Source organism: Copadichromis virginalis, linkage group LG5, assembly GCF_057382275.1.
Source record: "Copadichromis virginalis isolate Kocher_CV1m ecotype Utaka linkage group LG5, C_Virginalis_male_GT1.1, whole genome shotgun sequence".
In the NCBI taxonomy this organism is placed as follows: domain Eukaryota; kingdom Metazoa; phylum Chordata; class Actinopteri; order Cichliformes; family Cichlidae; genus Copadichromis; species Copadichromis virginalis.
The window spans coordinates 14,130,659-14,153,759 of NC_140622.1; the positions used below are offsets into that span (position 1 = coordinate 14,130,659).

The following is a 23,101-nucleotide window of genomic DNA, read 5'->3' on the forward strand; positions in this document are numbered from 1 at the left end:
TAGGTCAGAACCCTGTTAAATTCTTTTGATGATTAAGCACACCACAGCGAATGATTCATAGCTGGCCGGAGAATTATTGATGGTGTTGATGTCTAAAGGAGCTTCTTGTGGTTTTTGCTTGATTAGCACCGTTTTCTCTTGACCAAAATGATCTAGGACTGCTCGATTATGGCAAAAATGATAATCACGATTATTTTCACTGAAATTGAGATCACGATTATTTGACGATATTTATTTAACCCTTTAAGACCTACCATAGAACCAAGTCCACCAGAGCTTATATTATTTTTTTTACATGCTGTAGTGCCATTTGTGGGAGCATTTCAAGTTGCTATACATCAATACAACTGTTATAGCCCATATTTTAATAATATGTATGCATTAAGTCCATAGTAATTACATAAATTGCAAAAAAGTGCAATAAACTACAAAAAAAATTGAAAATCGCTTTTGTTTTGTTTACATATATTTCTACTTGGAGAAATTTAAGAGGTTTATCCCTCAAAACTTTAAATACAATAAAGTTGCAAAAAATAGTTTCCCACCATAGGAAATTTATTTTGAGTGTCTTCATAGTTTTATTTTGGAGATACAGCAATTTTTATATACTGCAGGAAAAACAAAAAACAATCCTATGATGCAAATTTGCAAAGAAAACAGCATGTGCATCATTTCACTGTGGGAAGTGTTACGAACAGCTGATAGGAACGGCAAAGCGTGTTTCTGGAATATTATGTTTTTGTTCCTGCAAGCGCTTTTTATGCAATTTTTGCAAAGCTATATGTGGAACGAAACCATGACCGAGGACAAGCTGATGGCATCAGATGTAAGTACAACTCCTCCGGTTTCATATGCAAAACAAATTATTGCGCTAGCTTACACGGTTCAGGTTCTACAGGGATTTAAAAATAGTTACGCAAAACGGAGCGTGCTGCTCTGACCGGCTTTAAAGGGTTAACAATGACTTTAAAAAAATAATATAAAATAGTGTGCAACACCACTGAAGTTTTTTTTTTTAAACTCTCTTTTCAACCAACGGCAGTCACTCTCCAAATAACTTCTGCTTAGCTTTCCGAGCTTCCCTCGGGTCCTCTTAATCAGCGGTCTCCAACCTTTTTTGCGCCACGGACCGGTTTATGCCCGACAATATTTTCACGGACCGGCCTTTAAGGTGTCGCGGATAAATTAGGGAGGGGCTAATAATCGGCTCAGTCATTTTTAATGATCGTTGAAAGCCCAGATCGTAATCGTGATTAAAATTCGATTAATTGAGCAGCCCTAAAATGATCCATGTAAAAACAATTTCAAAACAGAGATTATTATTTTTAGTCCACATTTAGTTCTGAAAAGAAGCTTAAACAAAAGAATGCATTTTAATCTTGTTGGCCTACCTACTGCAGTAACTGCTCCTTAACAGCAAGGTCATACATGACATGCCCTGCTTGTTTCTCCGTCAGCAGGAGATAAAATTCCTTTTTAGAAAGTAACTACATCGTGGTGAAATGTATAAAACACAAGAACAAACATGTCCTATCCATAGGTATACACTTTTAAGTAGACTGCCTAATTAATAACTCAAGACAATGTACATCATTAGCTCGGCATAACGCCTTTCATAGAACAAGCTAAGCTTACAATCACCACAGTGACAAAGTTGATTCATCACTTGATTTACTTGTGCCTCAAATGAACAGGTTAGTCCTCACTTCATTTCGCCAGCAGACTCATCCTTATTTCAATCTTGAGGTCTGGCGTGTTATATTTCAGCTTAGAAACTTAAGCATCACATTAGTCTTAAGTAAACAAAATGCAATTTTACTTTTATAACAATTTACCTTTGTGATGAAATTCATTCTAAATCAAGGCCTGCCAGCAGGCCCAATCAGCTGAAGCTAATCGAGGTGTTTCCAAAAATAAAACTGCAGTACAAACTGCTTTGAAACACCTCTCTCTAGCTCAGAAGCCAGGCAATGTGTGTGTTGTACATTGAGTTTTAGCTGCTGTTTAAGATGATGCCCTCTGACATGATTTTACAATTGTCCTTTAAGAGTTTATTAGTTAAACCTACTATGTTTTAACCCTGGAACCACACCTACTAGCAGAACAACAGTCATATCAAGATCAGTGTAGCCTGGTTGATTGTTTTTATCCTATTCAGGGTTTTATACGTTTCATACATGAATAGCTCATGCATACTGGTTGGTGGTTTAAAAGGCCAATAAATAATAAATAAATATTTTTAAGTATTTTTCTTAATAAACAGTAAAACTATTACCATTGGTTAACATCATATGTTGGTTGTTAAACTGAAGTAAGCAAAAACACAACTTAACATTTTAACTTAAATATATTGTACAAAAAGTCCAACTTGCTCTTTTAACAGCAGTAGTTTAACATTATTATGCTGGCTTTTGTTTTGAAAAATCAGAGCTATGCCTATGAAGTAACTTTTTAACTTCTTTATACTTGCATTTCTCTTAGCAACAAACATCAATGTCTTAAGGTAAGGGGAGAGATGTGAAACATGGAAGTTTTGCAAAATGGGAGAAATATGGATGCGAAACAAAGCCCTTTAAACACACCATCCAATGAAATACGCATTATCACTTTAGTCAGCAAGTCCAAGTTGCTAATCGTTAAGTTATTTTAGGTTCATGTGCAAATGTCACCACATGAATTACCGACACGTCTGACTGATTATATCCGGGTGCGCTTGTTTTACTATAAGTTTTGCAGAACGACACGAGTAAAGTGTTTGAATCCATGTTAGCTTGAGTGAATGTATGTATGCGTGTTAACCCCCATAACCAAAATACACCTTTGGCCCTAGAGGGAAAAAAAACACTCACCTTCTCTGCACAAACGCATGGCTTCTCGATTTTTCCCGAAGTCTTTAAAACTTTCCTCCGATTCAGCACCTAAAAAATGAGGCGATCCGAAACACACAAATGAATAGTTGCACTTGCTTCCCTGCCCGTGCTGTTGCTACCAATAGCGTTTCTTCATATTCAACCGAAAACTGCATGCACTCGGCCAAAAAAAAAAAAAAAAAAAAAAAAAAAAAAAAAAAAAAGACAGGACTGGCAACTGTCGCGCTCTACCTCGCTTCCTCGCAAACATACGGCACGCTGGGGAACTCACCGTCGTTGCCGTGGAGTTTGGCGGCGTCGACCCAGCTGCTCCAAGGCTGTCCCAGCATTATTTCTGGACTAGGCAACGATCTCCGCTCTGCAACAGTCGCCATTGCTGTGGAGCCTTCTCCCCGCTGGATCTGCTGCTGCTTCAGCTGCTGCCTGGCCGCTCGGCGCTGCTCCCCCCTGACGTCATCCTCGGCCCTTTCCGACATTCTTTCCGCTACAATGTAACAACACGAGAGTCAGCGCTGGTAGAGCTCGGGATAGGAGGACTTTTATACTGATTGACACGGGCATACGCGTGTTGTTTTCAGCAAACCCGCCTCTCAGAAAAAAAAATCGCCCTGTGTGGTAACTTGACGTTACAAGTACAAAGCTTACACAACATACTGTTTAACGTCGAATAAATAGGCCGGCTGGCGATTCAGCTGAAGGTTGCTGGTTCCCTTGGCTGTGGCTTACTCGCTAGGTATCATTTAGAAATGTAAATTACATTTAATAATTGTAAACTATACTTAAGAATAACGATCAAATACAGTGCTTTGAGGCAAATTTGTGATTGATTATAAATGAACAACAACAGTAATAATACTAATTTAATGCACAAGTTATTAGTTAATAAGGATCGCTTTTGAGATTTGACTCCATATAAACAGTTGTAAGATATACTAAATACTTTTTTAGTAATTGTGGGTGTGACATTAGAAGATGACTGACCATAACATATTTATAATTTATTATTGATTCTTTGTTTTCTTCCCATACTAAGAAAATGTGAGCTTTAACATCTTAAATGTATGAGCCATAAAGCTGATATCAATATATAGACTTTCTACTGGTGACTTATGAGTGAAATACTATATTATAATGACTTTATGTTTAGAATGTATGCATTAGCTTCCCAATATTTTGAAAAATATGAGAGAAATACATTTAGAGATATTGACTTTGTATAAAAGGATTACGGTCAGTTACATTAGATTCCATTTAAAATAAAAACAGGGTCATGTTACTATTAAACACATGTCTAAGATGTATTAATGCAAGACTTCAGAGATTTTTGAATGACATGCACAAACCTTTTAATTTCTAAGCATTTCAGATTTACAAAGTCTGTTATAATCTACCAAGTTTACTTTCACTTTCAAAATGAAACATTTCTCATTCTACCCAGACAGCATGTGCTCGCCTAAGTAAAGCTGAACAAGGAGAGAGAAAAAAGAAACAAAACTAGAACTGGGATCCTTTTACATTCTTGCCAGAAACAAAACCTAGAAAAGTACAGATGTCTTATAAAGACGGTGTAACACACTGACTGAAATTACTTATAAATGGCACATCTCATCTGTTGTGGTGTTTAATCTTTAATATTAATCATGCAGTGTTGGACTCTGTGTACCCATTTTACCCCTCTACCTGAAATTCTTACTCCAATTTGGCAAGTACTCCAAAAAGCCTTGGCCCTCTCGAGTACAGAGTTTAGTGTAGGAATGCACTGATATTATCAGATGAACATCAGTATCAACTGGTGTCAGTCTTCCTGACTGCTATCACCTACCAAATGCTGATTGGTTTCTGCTGCGTCAAATAAATCAGGTGATCACACGGTGTGATGAAGAGCTTAAATAGTTCAAGTACATTTAAAACTTCTCTTTGCTTTTAGCACAAAATGGTAATAAATAAAAGAAAAGACAAAATGAGCAAACAAAGGAAGGAAAAAAAAAACAGTATTAGTAAATTGTGATCTCAAAAATCTGTTTGAAAGTCCAATTTTACCATCATGCATTTAAATGCAAATTAAAAACATCATCCTGAATGTGCTGGCTGTGTGTGTGCTCAAACACTGTGATGAAGAGCATTTTTTAACACTGAAACTACAATAATGTCAATTTAACAACCTTGATGCCAGTTGGTTTAATGTTTTAACTGGATATAGTTATTTGACATGCCCTCAGATTTTTCATTTCTTCAAAACATCTGTTGCCTTTATTGCCATAGCATATCTGTAAGGTCAAAGCAAAATGATCGCAATAGTGTAGTTTCAGGAACTCTGCCCAGCATAGCTGTGACATTCTTGTGGGAGGAACCAGTTAACAATTAGTGCACTGATCATAACAAGAGCATTTCAAGAGGAGGAGGACTGTGTGATTACCGTCATCCTTTCACGTACCCTCACTCATTAATTTTAGAGAACTACTGCTTCACTGGAGAGGAAATAATTTGCATATGTAACTTATTAGCACCATATGTTAGTAGCTGAGTAAAAGCAATAACATCACAAAGGTAGTGACAACATGCCTCTGACACACACAAGAACGTCAAGCTTACTGTACCTGAAAGAGGTCACAACTGCTGCATCTTTCCTGTGGCTTGGAAGAAGAGATTCCCCTTTCTATACACTCCAGTATATGGTGATTGATATTTTGGTAGAGAGCCAACTCTTCAACTGGAGCCTAGTCCAGCCCAGCTGGTCTTCCCTAGTTTTATGTTCTTTAAGATTTTTTTTTCCTGTCCCTTTCAGTTTTACACCGTGATTCACAGCAGACATTTCTACTCTACTTGGCTACCTTATGCTTTACTTTGCTCTGTAAGCACATTTAAAAACAAAAAACAATATCAGTTTGACCCCCTCCTCATGTTCTTGCCGTTTTTATGAAATCACCTTTAAGTAAATACTCTTAGTTAATTCCAGATTGCCCTCTCACAGAAGATTTTGCTCTAGTAAGGTGAAAAATTGAACACTCCCACTGGTCCTCAAGTCGCATCAAGCTTTTGTTGAGTTTATCTTCGTTTTCAGAATCAATACCCATGTCCAGACTGTAAGACTGTATATAAAGATGGAACAAGCAATCATGATGTCATTATTGTTTTTAGAGACAGAAACTCCCATAGGTGAATGAAAGGGTAAAGTGATAAGTTATCAGCTAATGCTAGCTGGACTCAGTATTATTTCAGAATACTTCCAGGAAATCTGAGATAATATTTATGACATTGTAAAGAAAATACTGAATACTTTTTTCTTTTTAATTACTGCCGTTTGCACACAGTGCCATTATTATTATTATTATTGTTTTTTAAATGAAACAAAGAGTACTTTCCACCCTTTTTTAATGAGTTACTGTCACTGATGACAGACTGCCTAATTGAAGTGCTAATATGTTGAAACAAGGTGCCAGCAACAGTAGCACTCTAGTCCAAATGTAAACCAAAGCTAGCCAAAAGAAAATTTAAATCATAAAATAACTGCTTAATACCTTCATTTAACAATAACTCAATTAACTTAACCTTGTAAAGCATCAAGAGCCTGACCAATATTGTCACCAAGAGACCTTGTACCAGCTACAACATAGCTACATCAGTAATCCTCATCCACTGTTTGCTTTTCCTGACATATAGATTGTAACTATCTGGACTAAAATCACCATCAGAGACGGATATACAGTTCTCACTCTCAGATAGGCCTGGCCTTTCTTTGTTATAGTGCACGCTGGAGGATGCAAATGCATGGTGTTGCTATATTGCTGATGTTTTGACACCTTTTTTTTTTTTGTCATATGAAGATTTTTACTGGTATTACGAGGAACAGCCCTGCTGTACAGATGGAGCACACAGACAGAGATATCTGCTTATTACTACTAAGTAAAAGACTAATAAAACACTAGAATTTCACTCACCAAAACTGAACCACAAACGTCTAGATTAGGCTGCACCACACACCTGCCAATCAAAGTGACCATGCATTATGAAAGAGGCTTACCTGTCTATGAGGCATAAACTGTTTATTTGTACCAGGCTATAAAGATGTCTTACCGTCATTTACTTGGACATTTTAACATAACAGCCTGTAAAGATTGACTTGCTTTTGGGGCCAGTCTCAAATGGCCATTTATTTATCTAGCACATCCATGTTGGATTCATTTTCTAGCCCAAAATTTGCCACTTGGTCAAACACAGCAGAAGCGTGTAATCATCTCAGATGATTTAATCCAGTGAGTCTAATCAAAATCTATTGTGAGTTCAAAGAACAGAACAAAGCAGATTAGCGGACGCTGGATCAGCCAGCTGATGTTGGATCTTTTAAGCAACATACAGAGAACAGATGCTGTAGTAACGAAGACCTGTGTAACATTAGGTAGTCCAACATAGAAGTCTTGAAATTACACAATTTCTGTAATTTCCTTGATACTTACTGAGGGGCAGCTGCACTGTTGGCCTTTTTTTTTAAATTCAAACAATTCATACACATATAGTAAAAAGAAAAACCTAATCTTAAAGCCCAATACAACAAGTAGTATAAAGCATATCCTCAGATGCAACTCACTGATGCTGTAATTGAACACTTCCTTGATACTGAATACTTTACAATAGAAACTGTATTCGGTGTTGGGCCGTTGTAATGGAAGTACTACATGACTAGGTATGATTATTCTGCAGCTATGAGGAAACATAAAAAACCCACCACATGTCAATACAGTTTTGAAATGAACAGCAGCAAGATCTTACCTTGGCAAAACAAGAAACAAGGAATTTATCTTTAAACTCAATCAGATGATCCACATCAGTTTGGGTGATTCCTGGCTGGCACACACACACTGGATAGGAAATCTGGAGACATACACAGACATGCATTGAGGGAAGATGTAACTATACCACACCTTTTCCTTTCTATAGTTAGGTGGAATTTTTGAATTATGTGTAAAAAAAACACTTTCATTCCTGTCCCCTTACTGATCAATGGGGTGGCTGTAGCTCAGGTGGTAGAGCAGGTCATCTACTGATTGGAAGGTTGGTGGTTCGATTCCTGGCTTCCCCTAGTCTGCATGCCAAATATCACTGGGCAAGATACTAACCCCAAATTGCACTCTGATGCATCCATCGGAGTATGAATGTGTGAATGTTAGCTATAAAGCACTTAGAAAAATGTGCTTTATAGCGAATGGGTGAATGCACAAGTTGTGTAAAGCACTTTGAGTCCTCAGATGAGTAGAAAAGTGCTATACAAGAACCAGTTCATTTACCATCCATCAACTTAGTCAACATAAAGAAACACATACATCTACAGGAATCCATTTTAAAGACATGCAGACATTTTTATATTTTTTGTTGTCTTCATACATTTAAGGCATATTGCTGTTTATTCAGTGGTGTACTGTACCATATGGTACCACCAACTTTACATTTGTTAGTCAAATGTTGCTTTGCAACCCTTTAAAACTTACAACCTAAATACCGTCAAAACTAAACCACACATCTTAAGTTTAAGTTATCTAATGTCAAAAATCTGTTATAATGAGCATGAAATCAAAATAAATTCACTGCCGGCGACCTGAATTCCAGGATTTACTGGTGCTACACGTTAAAAAAGTGTATTGCTAATATACACAACAACTTTTAGCAAAAGCAGAAAGAAAAATAAGAATCTTACTGCTGCAAAAGTGGCAGTCCGAAACTATTTTCACACATCAAGTCTGGAAAATGTTCAGAGAGTCAGGTCAGGAGACTGTCCAGTGTTTTCTCTTCTCACAGCTAGCTCACAGCAGAAGATTATTAATTGTTAATAGTTAGTGTGGTTTAGGTGAACAAGCTGCCTGGCTGGAAGATTGAGGACACAGTCACTCAGTGAAAATTCACCACAGTACTATCTGCGCTATTCTCACATTCGACAACATGTAATACATATAGACTATCTATCTATATGTATAGACATCTAGAAGTCAATACTTTCCTGTTAACTTTCAATAAGTTAGAGTGAGAAACAATTACAGAGTATTATGTAAACGCTTGCATATGGGTGTCTGTGGAACATGCTATTTAACCTTTCGACAGCAACAAAAATTCTGACTTGTGACAATGCAGAAGGGAAAAGTTTCAGCAGAACTAAAATATTAGTATTATATTTGATTCTGTATGCATGTGCTGTCAAACAATACTAACAGACAATTCTCACATCTTTGTCATAAATGCCAACACTGATAAAGTGGCAAAGAGCTAGTGCCACCATTATAGCCGTTGGCCTCTACGGTGTCACAGTATTAATACGGGCATGTTTGTCATTATATCAGAAAAATTGCCTAGAATACACTAATATATCATCTGAACATCAGTAACACTGACTTCTGACCAGCATGTAAGATTATGTTTGCGGTGGCAGCAGCCGATGTCATCTGTTGTGTTATCTGCTTAATTTATTTATTCTTTTTTGTTGTTTTATCTTTCTCAACTGGGTGGCTAAATAACAAAAGCTACATAAAAACATGAGAAATAAAATGAGATTCAGACAGAAAAGATATGATCCAATTATCACAATGATTGGATTGGGGAACTGGTTATGCTGGATTTCCACCTTTATATAGATTCACTGAAAAGGCCTATACCGGTTAAGAACAATGTTAATAACATTCTTACGGAATATAAACATACCAGTACCCGTAGCTTAGCCTTAGTTCGGTTGTGGTTTTGACTTTATGAAATGAGTATGTTAAAGGCCATGAGTGGAAGAACATAGCATTATGTCACTTCTTTAGAAAAACAGTTGTTGTCATTGGCAGACAGGTGCAACTCTGACACATAGATAAGAGAGAACACAGGAACCAGAATTCGTATTGGCTAGAAATGCTGCCACTTCTACTCGACACTAATTACACTATCGTAGTTATTTTTTTGAATAAAAAAAGACAACATTAACCTTCACCGGAAATACGGTATTTGAAAACAGACCAAATGTCTATAAGCCGTTGTGTCATGACATTAAGCTCAATCTAGTGTGGGTCTGTGACTGGTACAAACGTTACTAAACAACACTGATGGCTAACGTTAGCCTGCTAGCTGGCTAACGTTAGCCAGCCATGACTAGCGCCAGCGAGGAAGCTGACAGCAGCCTGACAGCCCAGCAGAAGTCATTAGCCGCGGTCACATATCGACAACAACTTCACTCTTACCAAGGCTCTGGATCCTGTAGACGTAAGTCTGACACCTGGCTGATATATATCAACTGGATGCACAGGGTGAAGGAGACAGAAGACGGTGGAAAAGAGCGAGTTTAGTGCTCAGCCTCTGTGGAGGTCTTCACCTGGTGCTTCCATGTCTGTTTACCAGACTGCATTCTGGGACAGAGAAAAACGTCACCGCGCCACGACGCAAGCGCGAACTGACCAATGACTGCATGGCACCGCCGAACTTCTTCACCAGGAGATTTTATTTATTTATTTATTTAAATGTATTTCTTTATTATTTTTATTTTATTCCCCTGTTAAATGCAGTATTTACAATTGCATGAAGCCTGGGAGATATGTGATAGGGGAAATCATTACAATTAACATGTGCAATTTAAAAAAATTAATAAATAAAAAAATACTACAACACGTTCACCAAACATATGTTTAATTCGATTTAAACGATTTAAATCGATTAACTAATAATTGCGGGCAAAAACAGAGATAACTATTATATGGGAATGAAAGAATCCTGAACTAAAATCTATAACAGAAGCAATGGTGGGGGGGGGGGTTAAAACCTAGTTTCGGTGCAAAGTCAGAACACTCTTAAAGGACTTTTTTATTACAAGGTTTGATTGATGATTCTATTTGCAGTTTTCATATCAGCGAATGCTTCAAACTACCTGCCCAAATAAGAGTCCCTGGGAATTTGAACATGGCTGCAGGGTGTCAAAACGTGCAGTGTCCTTAAAAAAGTAGAGAGAACTAGATAAGAGACATATTCTGCAGAAATAGGAAAAAGTGCAAAGACCTGACACAAGACGATATATGCCAAATTACACAAGAACTGAATTGAAAAAGTAGTGGCACGGATATTATGGAGTCATGAACCCAAAGTTGAAATTTTGGTTCAAATCATCACTATGTATGGAGGAGGCCAGGAGAGAGTTAAAACAGCGAGTGCCTACAGCCATCAGTAAAACACATTGGAGAATGTTATGGTTTGGGGCTGCATTTCAGCCTGTGGTGTCAAGAATCTTGTTAAAACCGAGGGAAATATGAATACATAAAAGTACTGTCAAATTTTGATTCACCATGCACCACCATATGGAAAGGGTCTGATTGACAAACAACTTTTTTTTCCCGGCATGACATTGATCCCAAACACACTTTCAGTGCAGTAAAAGTATACCTGGATAGAAAAACACAAAATGAAACACCATGTCATACACTGGCCTCCCCAGAGTCCATACCTCAACATTATTGACGCAGTGTGATATCATTTGGACAGAGAACAGAAAGAAAGGAAGCCAACATCCAAAGAAGAGCTCTGAAGAAACCTGGAGAACTATTCCTGAAGACTGCTCAAAGAAATTCAGAGGAAACCTTACCTTAGAGAGTTCAGGCTATCTTGAAGAATAAAGGCAATCATACACTGACAGACAAGCCAACTGCAATTGTAAAATTGGAATTGGCGTTGTAAAACTCAGTGTTTGCCTTATATAATATATTTCCATGGATGTTTGCACACATTTCAATAAACAACTGTAGCTACTTCTCATTTCTCCAGCACAATATAAATAAATGAGGGGTGGTTTAGGAGTTTCGCACAGTATTATATGCAAGCTAATTAAGAAAAATAGATCACATTGCTCCACTGTTTATGGTCATGTCCAAAAATAAAGGAGTTTTGGGAAGAGGTTAGAGCAATGATAAAGGAGATTTTGTCAATTAAACTTGTGATGGATCCCAAACTTTTCCTACTGGGATTATATCCTGTAGGGTGTAACATAAATCATTTTTGAAAAAATCTTCATAAACATGGGAATACTACAAGCAAAGAGAGTGATAGCTCTAACGTGGAGGAGTCTTGGCAAACCAAGTATTTCACATTGGTTCAAAGAATTGTCTTTATGTTTACCATTAGAGAAAATTACATATACTCTAAAAGATAAACAAGAAATTTTCCAGAAAATTTGGGGGCGCTACATCCAGTATATTGGGAATAAAGATCTATCTGGTTTACTGTGTGAGACAGGGACAGCCTAGCTATTTCCTGTACAGGACTACAACCATATGCTGCAATCTGAAAGTTATTCTTTAAAATCTGTCAGAGGTCTCATGGACTCAAGTGCTTTCATTGAATGTACCTTGTGTTTCGTTTATTGTGTAAATTTGTTTGTGTATGTACTTTATATATGTATATATGTAAAACTTTAATAAACATAATGTTGAAAAAAAAGAAAGAAAAATAGATCACACTTATAGCACTTTGCAGAATTTATTCCAAAACATATAAGAAAGTTATACGTCTGTTTGAAGAAAAAAAAATAAGTTTAGTGCGATGGTTCATGACACAAATTAAGACACTCTATAAATGTCATCAGTCATCATGTCATCACCAAAACATGGTTTTAACAATATACTTCCGTGTTGTTCTGCTCTTCCCAAAGTTAAAAAAAAACTCATCATATAAAGTTTTATCAAAAAGAAAACGCTCTGCATTTTTTTTTCCAACTAAAGGTTTCACTTGTCTCATAAAATATCCAATGGCACCTATTTTTGCCCACTCCAGTCCGGTTGGTGGAAGTAATTTTTCAAACTAGCTTGCCAACCGAGGACTAAACCCCAGAAGAAGAGCAGGAGACTGTCCACTTCCTGCTGCTCAATAAAGTTTTGCAAAGCCGCAGCACAAACATGGGGGCTGTTACAGATGGTAAGTAACCGTTCTCTTCATTTATATTAGCTAGTCATACCACCTATGAGTAGTAACAATTATCTAAACCTTTAGAAATACTACTATACCCAGGCACATACCCATACCCGTCAAAAACGAACCAGTTGTGCATGGAGACGTGGGTTATTTTGGATACAGCTAACATCAAGTAGCCTTGTTAGCCGGTGTATTCGCGTTACCTGCTGTACCTGAATGGCTGTTATTTCGCCCGTATTCCAGATGAAGTTATTCGGAAACGCCTTCTCATTGACGGTGATGGAGCCGGAGATGACCGCCGAATCAATTTGCTCCTGAAGAGTTTCACGAAATGGTGCAACTCTCCCGGGACCCCGGAGGAAGGGTAAGCGAGCTCTACATACCCAACTCGGTTGCCACGCATTTCTCTAAAATCGCCTAGAAGAATTTGGTCTGAGTCATAAAAAGTGCTGTAATTCTGTTCAGATTCACACAATATCAGAGGATGCTGGGCATTCTGGCTCAGTGTGAATTTTCCATGGGGAAGACGTTGATGGTTTACGACATGAATCTTCGGGAAATGGAGAATTATGAGAAAATCTACTCCAACATTGGTAGGACTGGGTTTTGTGAGACTGTCCATTTATCTTCGCAACTGTTTACAAGTCACATTTTGTATTACCTGCTTTTCCAACTCGTTAATTTGTCCCCATACTACAGAACAAAACATTACATCTGCACATGAGAAGATAGCAGAATGCAAAAAAGAAATTCAGAGGGCAAAGAGGATACGAAAGAATCGCCAAGGTAAGAAAGCTATTCAGTCAGCTGTCCTATTGACAAAAGACTCACGTTTTGTTATGTACCCCTTCTACAAGCTATACCTCCAGCTGTTGTCAATTCTCACCTGTAAATTCTAAAGATCTTGACATCAGTTAAAGCCTTACACCTATTTACTTGACCCTATCCCCACCAAACTATTTAAATGTGTGTTTCACCGTTTCCCTTAAATGTGCTGTAATCACACTGCTACTCGAGAGAAAAAAAAACCTGGCTCCATTGATCATTAATAATTCTAGCCTTAATTGTAATCTTTCATTCTTCAGCAAAGCATTTGGAAGAAAAGGTTTACAAACAACTGAATAAATACCTTTCAAATCATAGTTTTTATAAGTACTAATCAAGGTTGAGAACCAGTCATGGCACAGCAACAGCTCTTACTAAAGTCATCAATGACTCGAGGATCAATAATGATTCCCTGAAAGTTTTAGTTTTTCTTGATCTCACTGCTGCTTTGAACACAGTTGACCATGAGATTCTAATTCATAGGCTTCAGGACAAAGTTGGTTTAACAGGTCAAGCTCTTGATTGGCTCTCATCATATCTAAAGGGTAGAAGTTTAATGTTTCAGTTAGCAGTTTTAGATCAATCAGAGGTTCCTCAAGAGTCTATCCATGGTCCATTACTATTTAACTTTTACATGCTCCCACTTGGTGCTGTCTTAAAGAACCATAATAAAGCCTACAATTGTTATGCGGATGATACACGTTTGTACTTATCACTTTCCTCTGACGATCTAACGTCTGTTCGCAAAAAACTAATGAGCTATGTTGATGATATTAACTGCTGGATGTCTCAAAGCTTTTTAGAACGGAACAGAGCCCAAACCAAAACACTTTTTGTTGGTCCCAAAAGTCTGGGACATAAAAATAGTTTCTCTGAAACAGAGTGAGCAAATCAGGGACCTTGGCATCATCTTGGTGGTTTCAGTTTTGATAACCACATGAGTGAGGTTACTAGAACTTCTTTCTATTACTTAAAAATATATCAAATGTTAGAAAATTCTTATCTCAAAATGACTTATGTGTTTGATCCATGTGTTCATTTCAAGTTTGTCAGATTATTGCAATCATCAGGATGTCTTTAGATGATTCAAAATGCAGCGGCTACTGTCTTAATTGGTGTGTGGAAATTTGACCACTTTACCCCAGTGATGAAGGAACTTCATTGGCTCCCATTACAATATAAAATTACCTTAAAATTCTTCTATTACTTCACAAAACTCTGTTTCGCTCACCAGTACATTATGTATATAAGATGTAACTTGTCCAACTTCTCTCTTTCCATACTTTTTCCAGAGTATGATGCTCTAGCTAAGGTTATCCAGCAGCACCCAGACCGACATGAAACACTAAAGTAAGTCAGTCCTTGCCTTCTGGTTAGTCAGATCTTTGCATTAAATTAAATGCATCGAATTTACAGTTGTGGTCAAAAGTTGACATACACTTGGAAAGAACATAATATCATGGCTCTCTTTCCCGTTAATTCTACAACTCTGATTTTTCTCCTACAGAGTGATTGGAACAGATACTTCTTTGTCACAAAAAACATTCATGAAGTTTGGTTCTCTTATGACTATATTATGGGTTAACAGAAAAAAGTGATCACGTCTGCTGGGTCAAAAATATACATACAGCAACATGAATTAGCAATTTTGGTGACTTAGAATGTTGTCAGTGAAAGGAGCTTCATAGCATGACCTCTTAACTTCTTGTGAGTGATTATGAGTGACGACAGCTGGGGACTTCTCTGAGGCCAGTTAAAGAGGGCTCATTGGATACAAACGCCCACAAATGGTACAATGGGGAAGTCAAGGGCGCTCAGCATGGATCTGAAAAAGAGAATTATTGACTTGAACAAGTCAGGAAAGTCACTTGGGGCCATTTCAAAGCAGCTGCAGGTCTCAAGAGCAACAGTGCAAACAGTTGTTTGTAAGTGTAAAGTGCATGGCACTGTTTTGTCACTGCCACGATCAGGAAGAAAACACAAGCTACCATCTGCTGCTGAGAGAAAATTGGTCAGGAGGAGGAAGAGTCAACCGAGAATCACCAAAAAGCATATCTGCCAAGAATTAGAAGCTTCTGGAACACAGGTGTCATTGTCCACAGTCAAACATGTTTTGCATCTCCATGGACTGAGAGGCTCCCGTGCAAGAAGGAAGCCCTTGCTCCAAAAGCGGCACCTTAAGGCTCAACTGAAGTTTGCTGCTGATGGACAAAGATAAGACCTTCTGGAGGAAAGTTCTGTGGTCAGACGAAACAAAAATCAAGCTTTTTGGCCACAAAAATGCCCAGCAATATGTTTGGAGGAGAAAAGGTGAGGCCTTTAACCCCAAGAACACCATGCCTACCATCAAGCATGGTGGTGGTAGTATTATGCTGTGGGGCTGTTTTGTTGCCAATGGAACTGGTGCTTTACAGAGAGTAAATGGGATAATGAAGAAGGAAGATTACCTTGAAATTCTTCAACATAACCTAAAATCATCAGCCCAAAGTTTGGGTCTTGGGCGCAGTTGAGTGTTCCAGGACAATGACCCCAAACACACATCACAAGTGGTAAAAGGAATGGCTAAATCAGGCTAGAACAAGGGTTTTAGAATGGCCTTCCCAAAGTCCTGACTTAAACCCCATTGAAAACATGTGGACAATGCTGAACAAACAATGTCAGAAAGCCATTAAATGTAACTGAACTGCACCAATTCTGTCAAGAGGAGCGGTCAAAGATTCAACCAGAAGTTTGTGGATGGCTACCAAAAGCGTCCAATTGCAGTGAAAATAGCTAAGGGACATGTAACCAAATATTAGCACTGCTGTATGTATATTTTTGACCCAGCAGACGTGATCACTTTTTTCTGTTAACCCATAATATAGTTATAAAAGAACCAAACTTCATGAATGTTTTCTGTGACAAAGAAGTATCTGATCCAATTACTCTATCAGAGAAAAATCAGAGTTGTAGAAATAACGGGAAACTCGAGAGCCATGATATTATGTTCTTTCCAAACGTTTGGCCACAACTGTATGTGCTTTCAGCTTTTGTGATGATCTGGCTATGAGCTCAGTTTTACTTTGTTCTTTGCAGGCAGCTTGAGGCGCTTGATAAAGAACTCCAACAGCTGTCTCACATTAAGGAGAATGTGGATGCCAAGGTAAAACCAAAATATCTCTTAAACGCTTTAGTTTTAACTTTGAATATTTTTTTAGTTAGCAGTAAAAATTCCTACTTGTTAAAATCTTGCTTTTGTTCCACTCAGTTGGAGTTGCGGAAGAAGCAGTTCCATGTGCTGCTCAGTACCATACAGGAGCTTCAGCAGACCCTTGAGAGTGAGTGCTTTTTGTTTTAAGTAGCTGTTAAAGTGTGCATCTTAGCACATTTGGTGTCACCTCACCTCGCTGATCAACTTTCTGTTTTCTAGACGATGAGAAATCAGACAATGACGACAACAGTCAGGAGAGCCCTGCAGAGAACGGAGAGTGAATATGTGGAGATCCTGAATTTAAAACAACTTGATTTTAATTGATTTTGTTGTCTCTGATACTTTTTTAAAATGTATTTTGAATAAAGCTGACTTGTCCACAGCTGCTTTGTTTAATTTATTCACCAAATTTTAGATTCATATTGATGTATATTTATGTAAAACAGAACTGATTACTTCAACTTAAATAATAATAATATTATAATCCGAAAATTATAATATAACTATTTGTTTTGCTGTTTTTAATTTACTGTGGGAAACCACAAGAGGGAGCTAAAGTAATTTAAGTAGTTACAAAGTGTAAAGGTAATGGACTGGTTCTTATCTCGTTTTTCTACTGAACAATCAAAGCACTTTTAAGCAACTTACCTGCTCTGCCTCCTGAGTCACAGCCACCCCAGTTATTTACTCAGGTTTTGAGTTAAAACTGATGAATTCAACATCTCAGCCAAACCGAAGCAGTTCAGTTTGATTTGTTATGGTTTTTTAATGAATAGAATTCTCAGAAATTAGAACGCGTCATTAAGTATCTGACACTTAAAATATAATCAGAAAGGTCAAGTTAGAAAAAAAACCTCTTTATTTAAACAAAGTTATGTGATGTGATGTCAAAATCATTTAAACAAGAACAAAAAGCACTTTAGTAGAATTTACTCACTAGTAAACCAGAGAGTTTACAGAGCCCTTAAGCCCTAAAAGACATAATTTAGGATGGAGTGCTACATGTTACACTACATGTGTACATATAAACGGTCTCCCATCACCTGGCACCACTGACTGCAGAGCATTCACATCTAGAACTCGACCAGGTATGCACGGGCCTTCATGAGGCGTGTGAAGCGATTCTGCAGAGCAGCCCTCTTGGTGCCAATGTCAGAATCCTCCTTCAGCAAGAACTCCAACTTTTCCTTGTCTTGAAGCATCTGCAGCATCTCCCTCTGCAGCTGGATGGCAGCCTCTTGCAGCATGTGGTAGCGGATCACCAGTGGGATTTGATCAGCCAGACGCTGCCCAGCAATCTGAAAGAGGAAGTAGAAAAGACAGTTATGAATAATTCCAAAAATAGCCTCTGTGTAAACACTCACTGATTTTGTCCATATATTTTTCCACTAAACATAAAGTAAACTTACTTTGTAATATGATTTAAGGTGTAGCATCAGTTCCTGAAGTGTAGCATGGTTATCCTTGGTGTACACAGGTGTCCGCAGCTTGCCTCTGTGATTGTGTTCCTCCTCCTCATCATCTTCTTGCTTGCTTTCACTCAAGCTGTTGCTGTATGTCCTGTCCTGGGAGTACACCAGCAGCTCCATCTTGAACTGAGTTCTTAGCATTGATTCAGCAGTGGCCTCTTTATCCTGCTTAATGGCTTCGATCTTTGCCTGGAAAAAGACTTTCAGTCAGTCTGAACATTTCTTAAAATGACAAAAATGATACTTTGACATAATGCTGATAACGATTAAACAGTAAAACAGAGGCAAACTCAGACGATTGCTACCTTGGCTGTTTTTATTAGGTTAGGAAATCCAGTGAAGCTTCTCTGGGCCAGCTGTAGGAACACCCTTTTAATAGCATCTAGAGAAAACAGATATAAACAATAAAACCACAGAACTTGAAGTGATCGCATCATGGGTGCAGCATATTTCTGGGTAAATCTATTGTGTAATCCAGGCTACTTCAATAGTTTCAGCCAAACCTCAGTTTTAGAGAGAGGATTATTAAAAAGAAAAAGAGGTCCAACAAGCAAAAGTGCAAGATATCAAAGTCAGTTGCTTTGCCAAAACCAAGAAAATGTAGTAAGTGTAAGTGTTAAACATAGACAGCACTAAAAACATTGAACAGTGAAGAAAAATGTTTTTATAACCGTGGAGATCACTTTTCAGATTGAAGGCATACACGACCGCTTATTCCAAATCTGGCAAACATCTACATTTTGTAAAAACACGTGGAAATAAGCCATTAGATCTATGGAACAAAGTTTTATTAAGCTATGAAACAAAAGTCATTCTATATAGAAATGTCTCAAGTTCACCACCTAATCCGTTAAAACACAGCAGTGCCTCTACTTTTGCCTGAACCTGTATACTGTGAATTTGACACGCTGCTCTTTAATGACCATCTCATATCTGTCTGAAGCAGCAGGCTAAATTCAGAGGTATGTAAAAGCATTCTGTGTGCTCAAATTTAGCCAAATGCATCAAAACTCACTGGATGGGTATTCAATGTAGCATCTACTCAGAAAATCACAAAACTAGGACAAAAAGTGAGTAATTATCCAATATGTACTGCCTAGACTGTAACATCACCTGCTATGTCCTTGAGTTTCTTGACAGCTGGTTCTTCCAGCTGTTTGATCTGCTCCTTCACCATGACCTCAAAGGTCTTGTAGTTGATAAAGCCTGGTAGTTCTCTTCCACGGTACTTGTCTTCATATACCTCCACCTCTTTTTCAATTTTCCTGTTAACTGCAACACGAATGGTATACATCAGAGATGTGAAAATGGACTGCTATACACCAGCTCAGTAAAAATAAAAAGACTCACAGTTTTGTCCAGAGCGGTCCAGGTGGGCATTCCACTTCCCAAACTCTCGCCTGAGAGTAGAAAAAACATTCAAGTTCTCTCCACAGTTGAGCTCCTCTCCTGAAGTCAGGTTGATGGCATCGTGAGTGAATGCGGTCACTTTCTGCAGCACACACGTGTTAGAGGTATTTGATGTTTGTTAAGCAGAAATGCAAGGAAATGAACGTAGTCACATAAATGTTATGGGTGGTAAGGAAGCTCACATCGATGAGGAAGATGAGTCTCTCAGCCATATCAGAAGGAGGTCCATTACCATATCTGTCCAGCTCTGCCTGAGTCTGAGCAAGTTTATCCTCTATCTGCTCTTCCAGTCTTGGCAGAGATCTCTGTAAATCAAACGGCAGGGTCACACACCTTACAGCTAATCACTTGGTTGTACAGGACGTTTGTTATAAGAACGCAAAATCAGAAAAAAAAATCACCTCAATGTGATTCACCAGCTCAAGGGTGAGTTTTTCAGCTAGTTTAGGAACAGTGGCGTGGCCTTCACTGTAAAGAGTGCTGGAGCAAGAATAAAACAGGTTCTCAGTACTTTACTAGATGATTCGCACCCAAACAAACCTACAACAAAAAAAGAACAAAACAAAACAAAAAAACTTACTGGAAATAGGGATGATCTTTGAAGAACATCTCCTCTTTTTCTAGGGCTTCAGTCAGAGACACTTTCTCTGTGATCTCCTTCTGACCCCTGCACCTGACAATCATGTAGCCCTTATTCAGGTGGATGACTTCATTATGGACAATTTCAAGCACGTTCTCTTCTGTGCCTTTGTCCACCAGGTCAGGCTTAGTCAAGATACCTGAGTGAGAGAGGGAGATAAAGAGAGAGAGAAGACAACTTTAAAGTGAACTTAGACCTGTCACATCTAAAAGACTGAGTTGGAATTTGCAAATATGTTCAAAAAAGAAGCCAGTATGATTGTGGAATGAAGTTTTATAGCTTTATGAAACACTATAAGGGGTCCTTTTACCCAAAGTCCTCTCTCCTTCAGGATCCACCTGCTGCGCCATTTTCAAAGCCTCTGTGGTTGCAATGTCCACATTACACGGAACAACCACCAAGCTGATGGTTTCTTGTTTTGTGATAAACTTCTGGATCAGTCTTTTTATCTGAAAGTATAAATTCACACCATGCATGTAGTTCTTTCTACGGTACTTCCTATTCTTAAAGTGAAAACACCCATCTAAACCTAAAATCACACAAACTTTTAGAATTCAAGCAGTCGTTGACTGCAAAAGATTTTCACCTTTGCATTAAAATAATCCTTATATTTAAAATGACGTTAGTTTGTCCAGTTATTTTTGAACTGTTGAAAATGAGGGATTGTAATTATTAAACAATACTTTTATTTACTCCTTGAATTAAAACTGAATGAAGTCTGCACTTGAATGCTTGACTTACTATGCATTGTAGTTAGTGTGCAGAGACAAAACTACAAAAATGTCACCGTCCAGAGACTTATGGAGCAAACCACATCTGCCTTATTTACCTGTTATTTGCCCAAGGTGCTATGAAAACCAAAGAAGTCCCTATGAAGTTTTTCAGAGGGACCCTCAACTATGATACCTGATCGCCGATGTTCTCTGGCTGTCCTTTTACAGCCACCCTGGCAATGCCGGGCAGGTCGATGAGGGTCAGGTCCGGGACCTCAGGGGAAGCGATCTCCAGACTGATGAGCTCATCGCTGATCCCCACTCCGACCCCAGCCATTTCATTTTGAGCTGAAGGTACAAACAGACAAACATAACATGATACAACTAATGATTGCAGGACTGATCAGTGAAACCTTAAAGATCCGGTAGCTCAGTCAACCAGATTTAGTAATTATGTGTTTGTATATTGTACCTTCTTCAATCTTTTTATCCACAGTTGTAGGATCTTCTATTTCCTCCTCGTGGCCCTGGTAACTTATCCTTCCAGTCCATTCTTCTCCTTCTTTCTTTCTCTTCATCTTGAGTTCAAGAGGGCATCTTGTTACAATGCCTAGATTAATGAAATGTGAATAAGAAAAAAGGGAAAAAATTAAAGATAATCTGATGAAATTATGAAAAACAGTAGTCTGTGTCAGACAGCACAAGAGTTATTTGATACTCTGTCAACAGCACATCTTAATATTTGGTAACAGTATGAATAGGGAAGAGAAGCAATTATAAATGTTTCCAAATGTAAATGAGGCCATTGCTGTAGTGTGGCTCTTTATTTCCACCTCTAACACATTGCATGATGGTATTGCAAAACCTAGTTTGTTTCAACTATATTGGAACCTTGAGTGAAGGCACAACAGAGTGAACGTTTTAAAAGCCAGGATTATTCATTTCCCTGATTATTCCCAGTCTACACTGGAGTATGATGTATCAGCTCGGTGTGTCTTTTGACGTGGTTAAAAAAAATCTGTGAATGCTGCGTCAGAATCCCTTATTATTCTTTATTTCTTCATTTGAACCTTTATAATTATTCCTTATTTGCTTCTTTCTTACTCACCGCTGCCTCTCGGCAGTGCCACCCCGGACAGCGCCTCCAACACAGAGCTCTTCCCCGAGCTTTGGTCTCCAATCACGGCGATAGCAGGCAGCGCCAGGTCCTTCTCTACACCGAGAGAGCGGAGAGAGTCAATGAGGTCGATGCAGGGTCGGACTTTCTCCTCATACTGCTGGTTCAGAGTGCTCATGATGGTGATTGCTTTTCTCTTCGAAAGAACAAATGAATGCAGCTAAAATTAAAGTGTTGTGTCGGAAGAAGACGGACTGAACCGGAGAAGTTTCGAATCGTCAGCCTGGCTGTAAGTTTCGTTTTCCCTCAGTTTCGTGTACGTTACAGGTGCCTGTGTAAAAATGATGAGAGAGAGACTGGCCCATCCTGTCGTTTCAGTGACGGAGCACGCATTTAATAAGGCGTGTCAAACTGAGTGATGATGAACGTTAGCCAACAGTTTACGCTGCAGAAAACAAAAAGGCAGAAGACTTTCTGGAGACCTAGTGGTCACATGCCAGGTGACCTGCAGGTGTGAAATCCTGGAACCATGAACATAAACATGCGTTAGGAAATGTTGGTCTCTTGTTTTTTGTATGGCAACTGCATTGAAGGACAAGATTCAGTTTTCAAGGTATTGAAAGTAACAAAGACTGCAGACTGATTACAGCTGTAAACACAATTTGTTCTTTTTGAGTAGAAGTTAAGGATAATGTCCAACACATGCTTGGTTTTCAGTTCACCTTTGCAAAGTAAAGGATTAAGAGAACTGTAGGCAGTGGAATATACCACTCTGAGGCATTTGAGGGTCAGTCCACTTGTCAGGATTTAAGGTATTGTTTTCTATCTAGCTTTCGCTGCATATTTTATTAACATTATGTAGTTCATGTTGATGTTTTAATGAGTAGAAAAATAGTTTTAAAAAGGGGGCTCAGAACAACTTTATCCTCCCCATAATTTCTGGCAACAGTTTCAT

The 23,101-nt window shown here is 38.3% G+C and overlaps 3 protein-coding genes across 5 annotated transcripts in view; 1 reads left to right on the forward strand and 2 right to left on the reverse strand.

The window, feature by feature from the left end:
• atxn7 (ataxin 7) overlaps positions 1-10,235 on the reverse strand; it is a 28,349-nt gene extending 18,114 nt beyond the window's left edge. Inside the window, exons 1-5 of one of the 3 annotated variants that reach the window (XM_085456056.1) lie at positions 10,073-10,235; positions 7,638-7,739; positions 6,809-6,851; positions 3,142-3,354; positions 2,850-2,918 (exon numbers count right to left, since the gene is read on the reverse strand). In XM_085456056.1, coding sequence (XP_085312182.1) covers positions 2,850-2,918; positions 3,142-3,346 — 274 coding nt within the window. In that variant the 5' untranslated portion in view covers positions 3,347-3,354; positions 6,809-6,851; positions 7,638-7,739; positions 10,073-10,235. Of the gene's footprint in view, positions 1-2,849; positions 2,919-3,141; positions 3,355-6,808; positions 7,423-7,637; positions 7,740-10,072 lie in introns of those variants that run through there. The other 2 variants (XM_085456055.1, XM_085456057.1) reach the window with 2 other exon arrangements.
• Positions 10,236-12,697: 2,462 nt separating this feature from the next.
• On the forward strand, positions 12,698-17,179 carry thoc7 (THO complex 7). The gene is made up of 8 exons (XM_085456060.1): positions 12,698-12,785; positions 13,026-13,146; positions 13,248-13,375; positions 13,482-13,568; positions 14,900-14,957; positions 16,683-16,749; positions 16,855-16,924; positions 17,017-17,179. The coding sequence occupies exons 1-8, from the start codon at positions 12,767-12,769 to the stop codon at positions 17,076-17,078; spliced, it is 612 nt and encodes a 203-aa protein (XP_085312186.1). The 5' UTR covers positions 12,698-12,766; the 3' UTR covers positions 17,079-17,179.
• Positions 17,180-17,638: 459 nt separating this feature from the next.
• LOC146709111 (interferon-induced GTP-binding protein Mx-like) lies at positions 17,639-22,374 on the reverse strand. The gene is made up of 12 exons (XM_085456061.1): positions 22,138-22,374; positions 21,502-21,639; positions 21,223-21,377; positions 20,627-20,765; positions 20,257-20,455; positions 20,078-20,156; positions 19,859-19,981; positions 19,617-19,758; positions 19,380-19,538; positions 18,572-18,648; positions 18,207-18,455; positions 17,639-18,095 (listed from the first exon to the last, which is right to left on the reverse strand). Exons 1-12 carry the CDS (start codon positions 22,322-22,324, stop codon positions 17,871-17,873), a joined length of 1,872 nt encoding a protein of 623 aa, XP_085312187.1. The 5' UTR covers positions 22,325-22,374; the 3' UTR covers positions 17,639-17,870.
• Between the last annotated feature and the right edge of the window lie 727 nt (positions 22,375-23,101).

What these genes read in the sequence shown, in the direction of transcription:
- thoc7 (XM_085456060.1), top strand. An exon ending in GATACGAAAGAATCGCCAAG is followed by an intron (nt 13,569 to 14,899) that starts GTAAGAAAGCTA and finishes TACTTTTTCCAG; the next exon opens with AGTATGATGCTCTAGCTAAG. An exon ending in GACCGACATGAAACACTAAA is followed by an intron (nt 14,958 to 16,682) that starts GTAAGTCAGTCC and finishes TGTTCTTTGCAG; the next exon opens with GCAGCTTGAGGCGCTTGATA.
- LOC146709111 (XM_085456061.1), bottom strand. Translation starts at nt 22,324, where the DNA reads ATGAGCACTCTGAACCAGCAGTATGAGGAGAAAGTCCGACCCTGCATC. An exon ending in CAGAGAACATCGGCGATCAG is followed by an intron (nt 20,766 to 21,222) that starts GTATCATAGTTG and finishes TTATACTTTCAG; the next exon opens with ATAAAAAGACTGATCCAGAA. An exon ending in AGCTGGTGAATCACATTGAG is followed by an intron (nt 19,982 to 20,077) that starts GTGATTTTTTTT and finishes TTTGATTTACAG; the next exon opens with AGATCTCTGCCAAGACTGGA.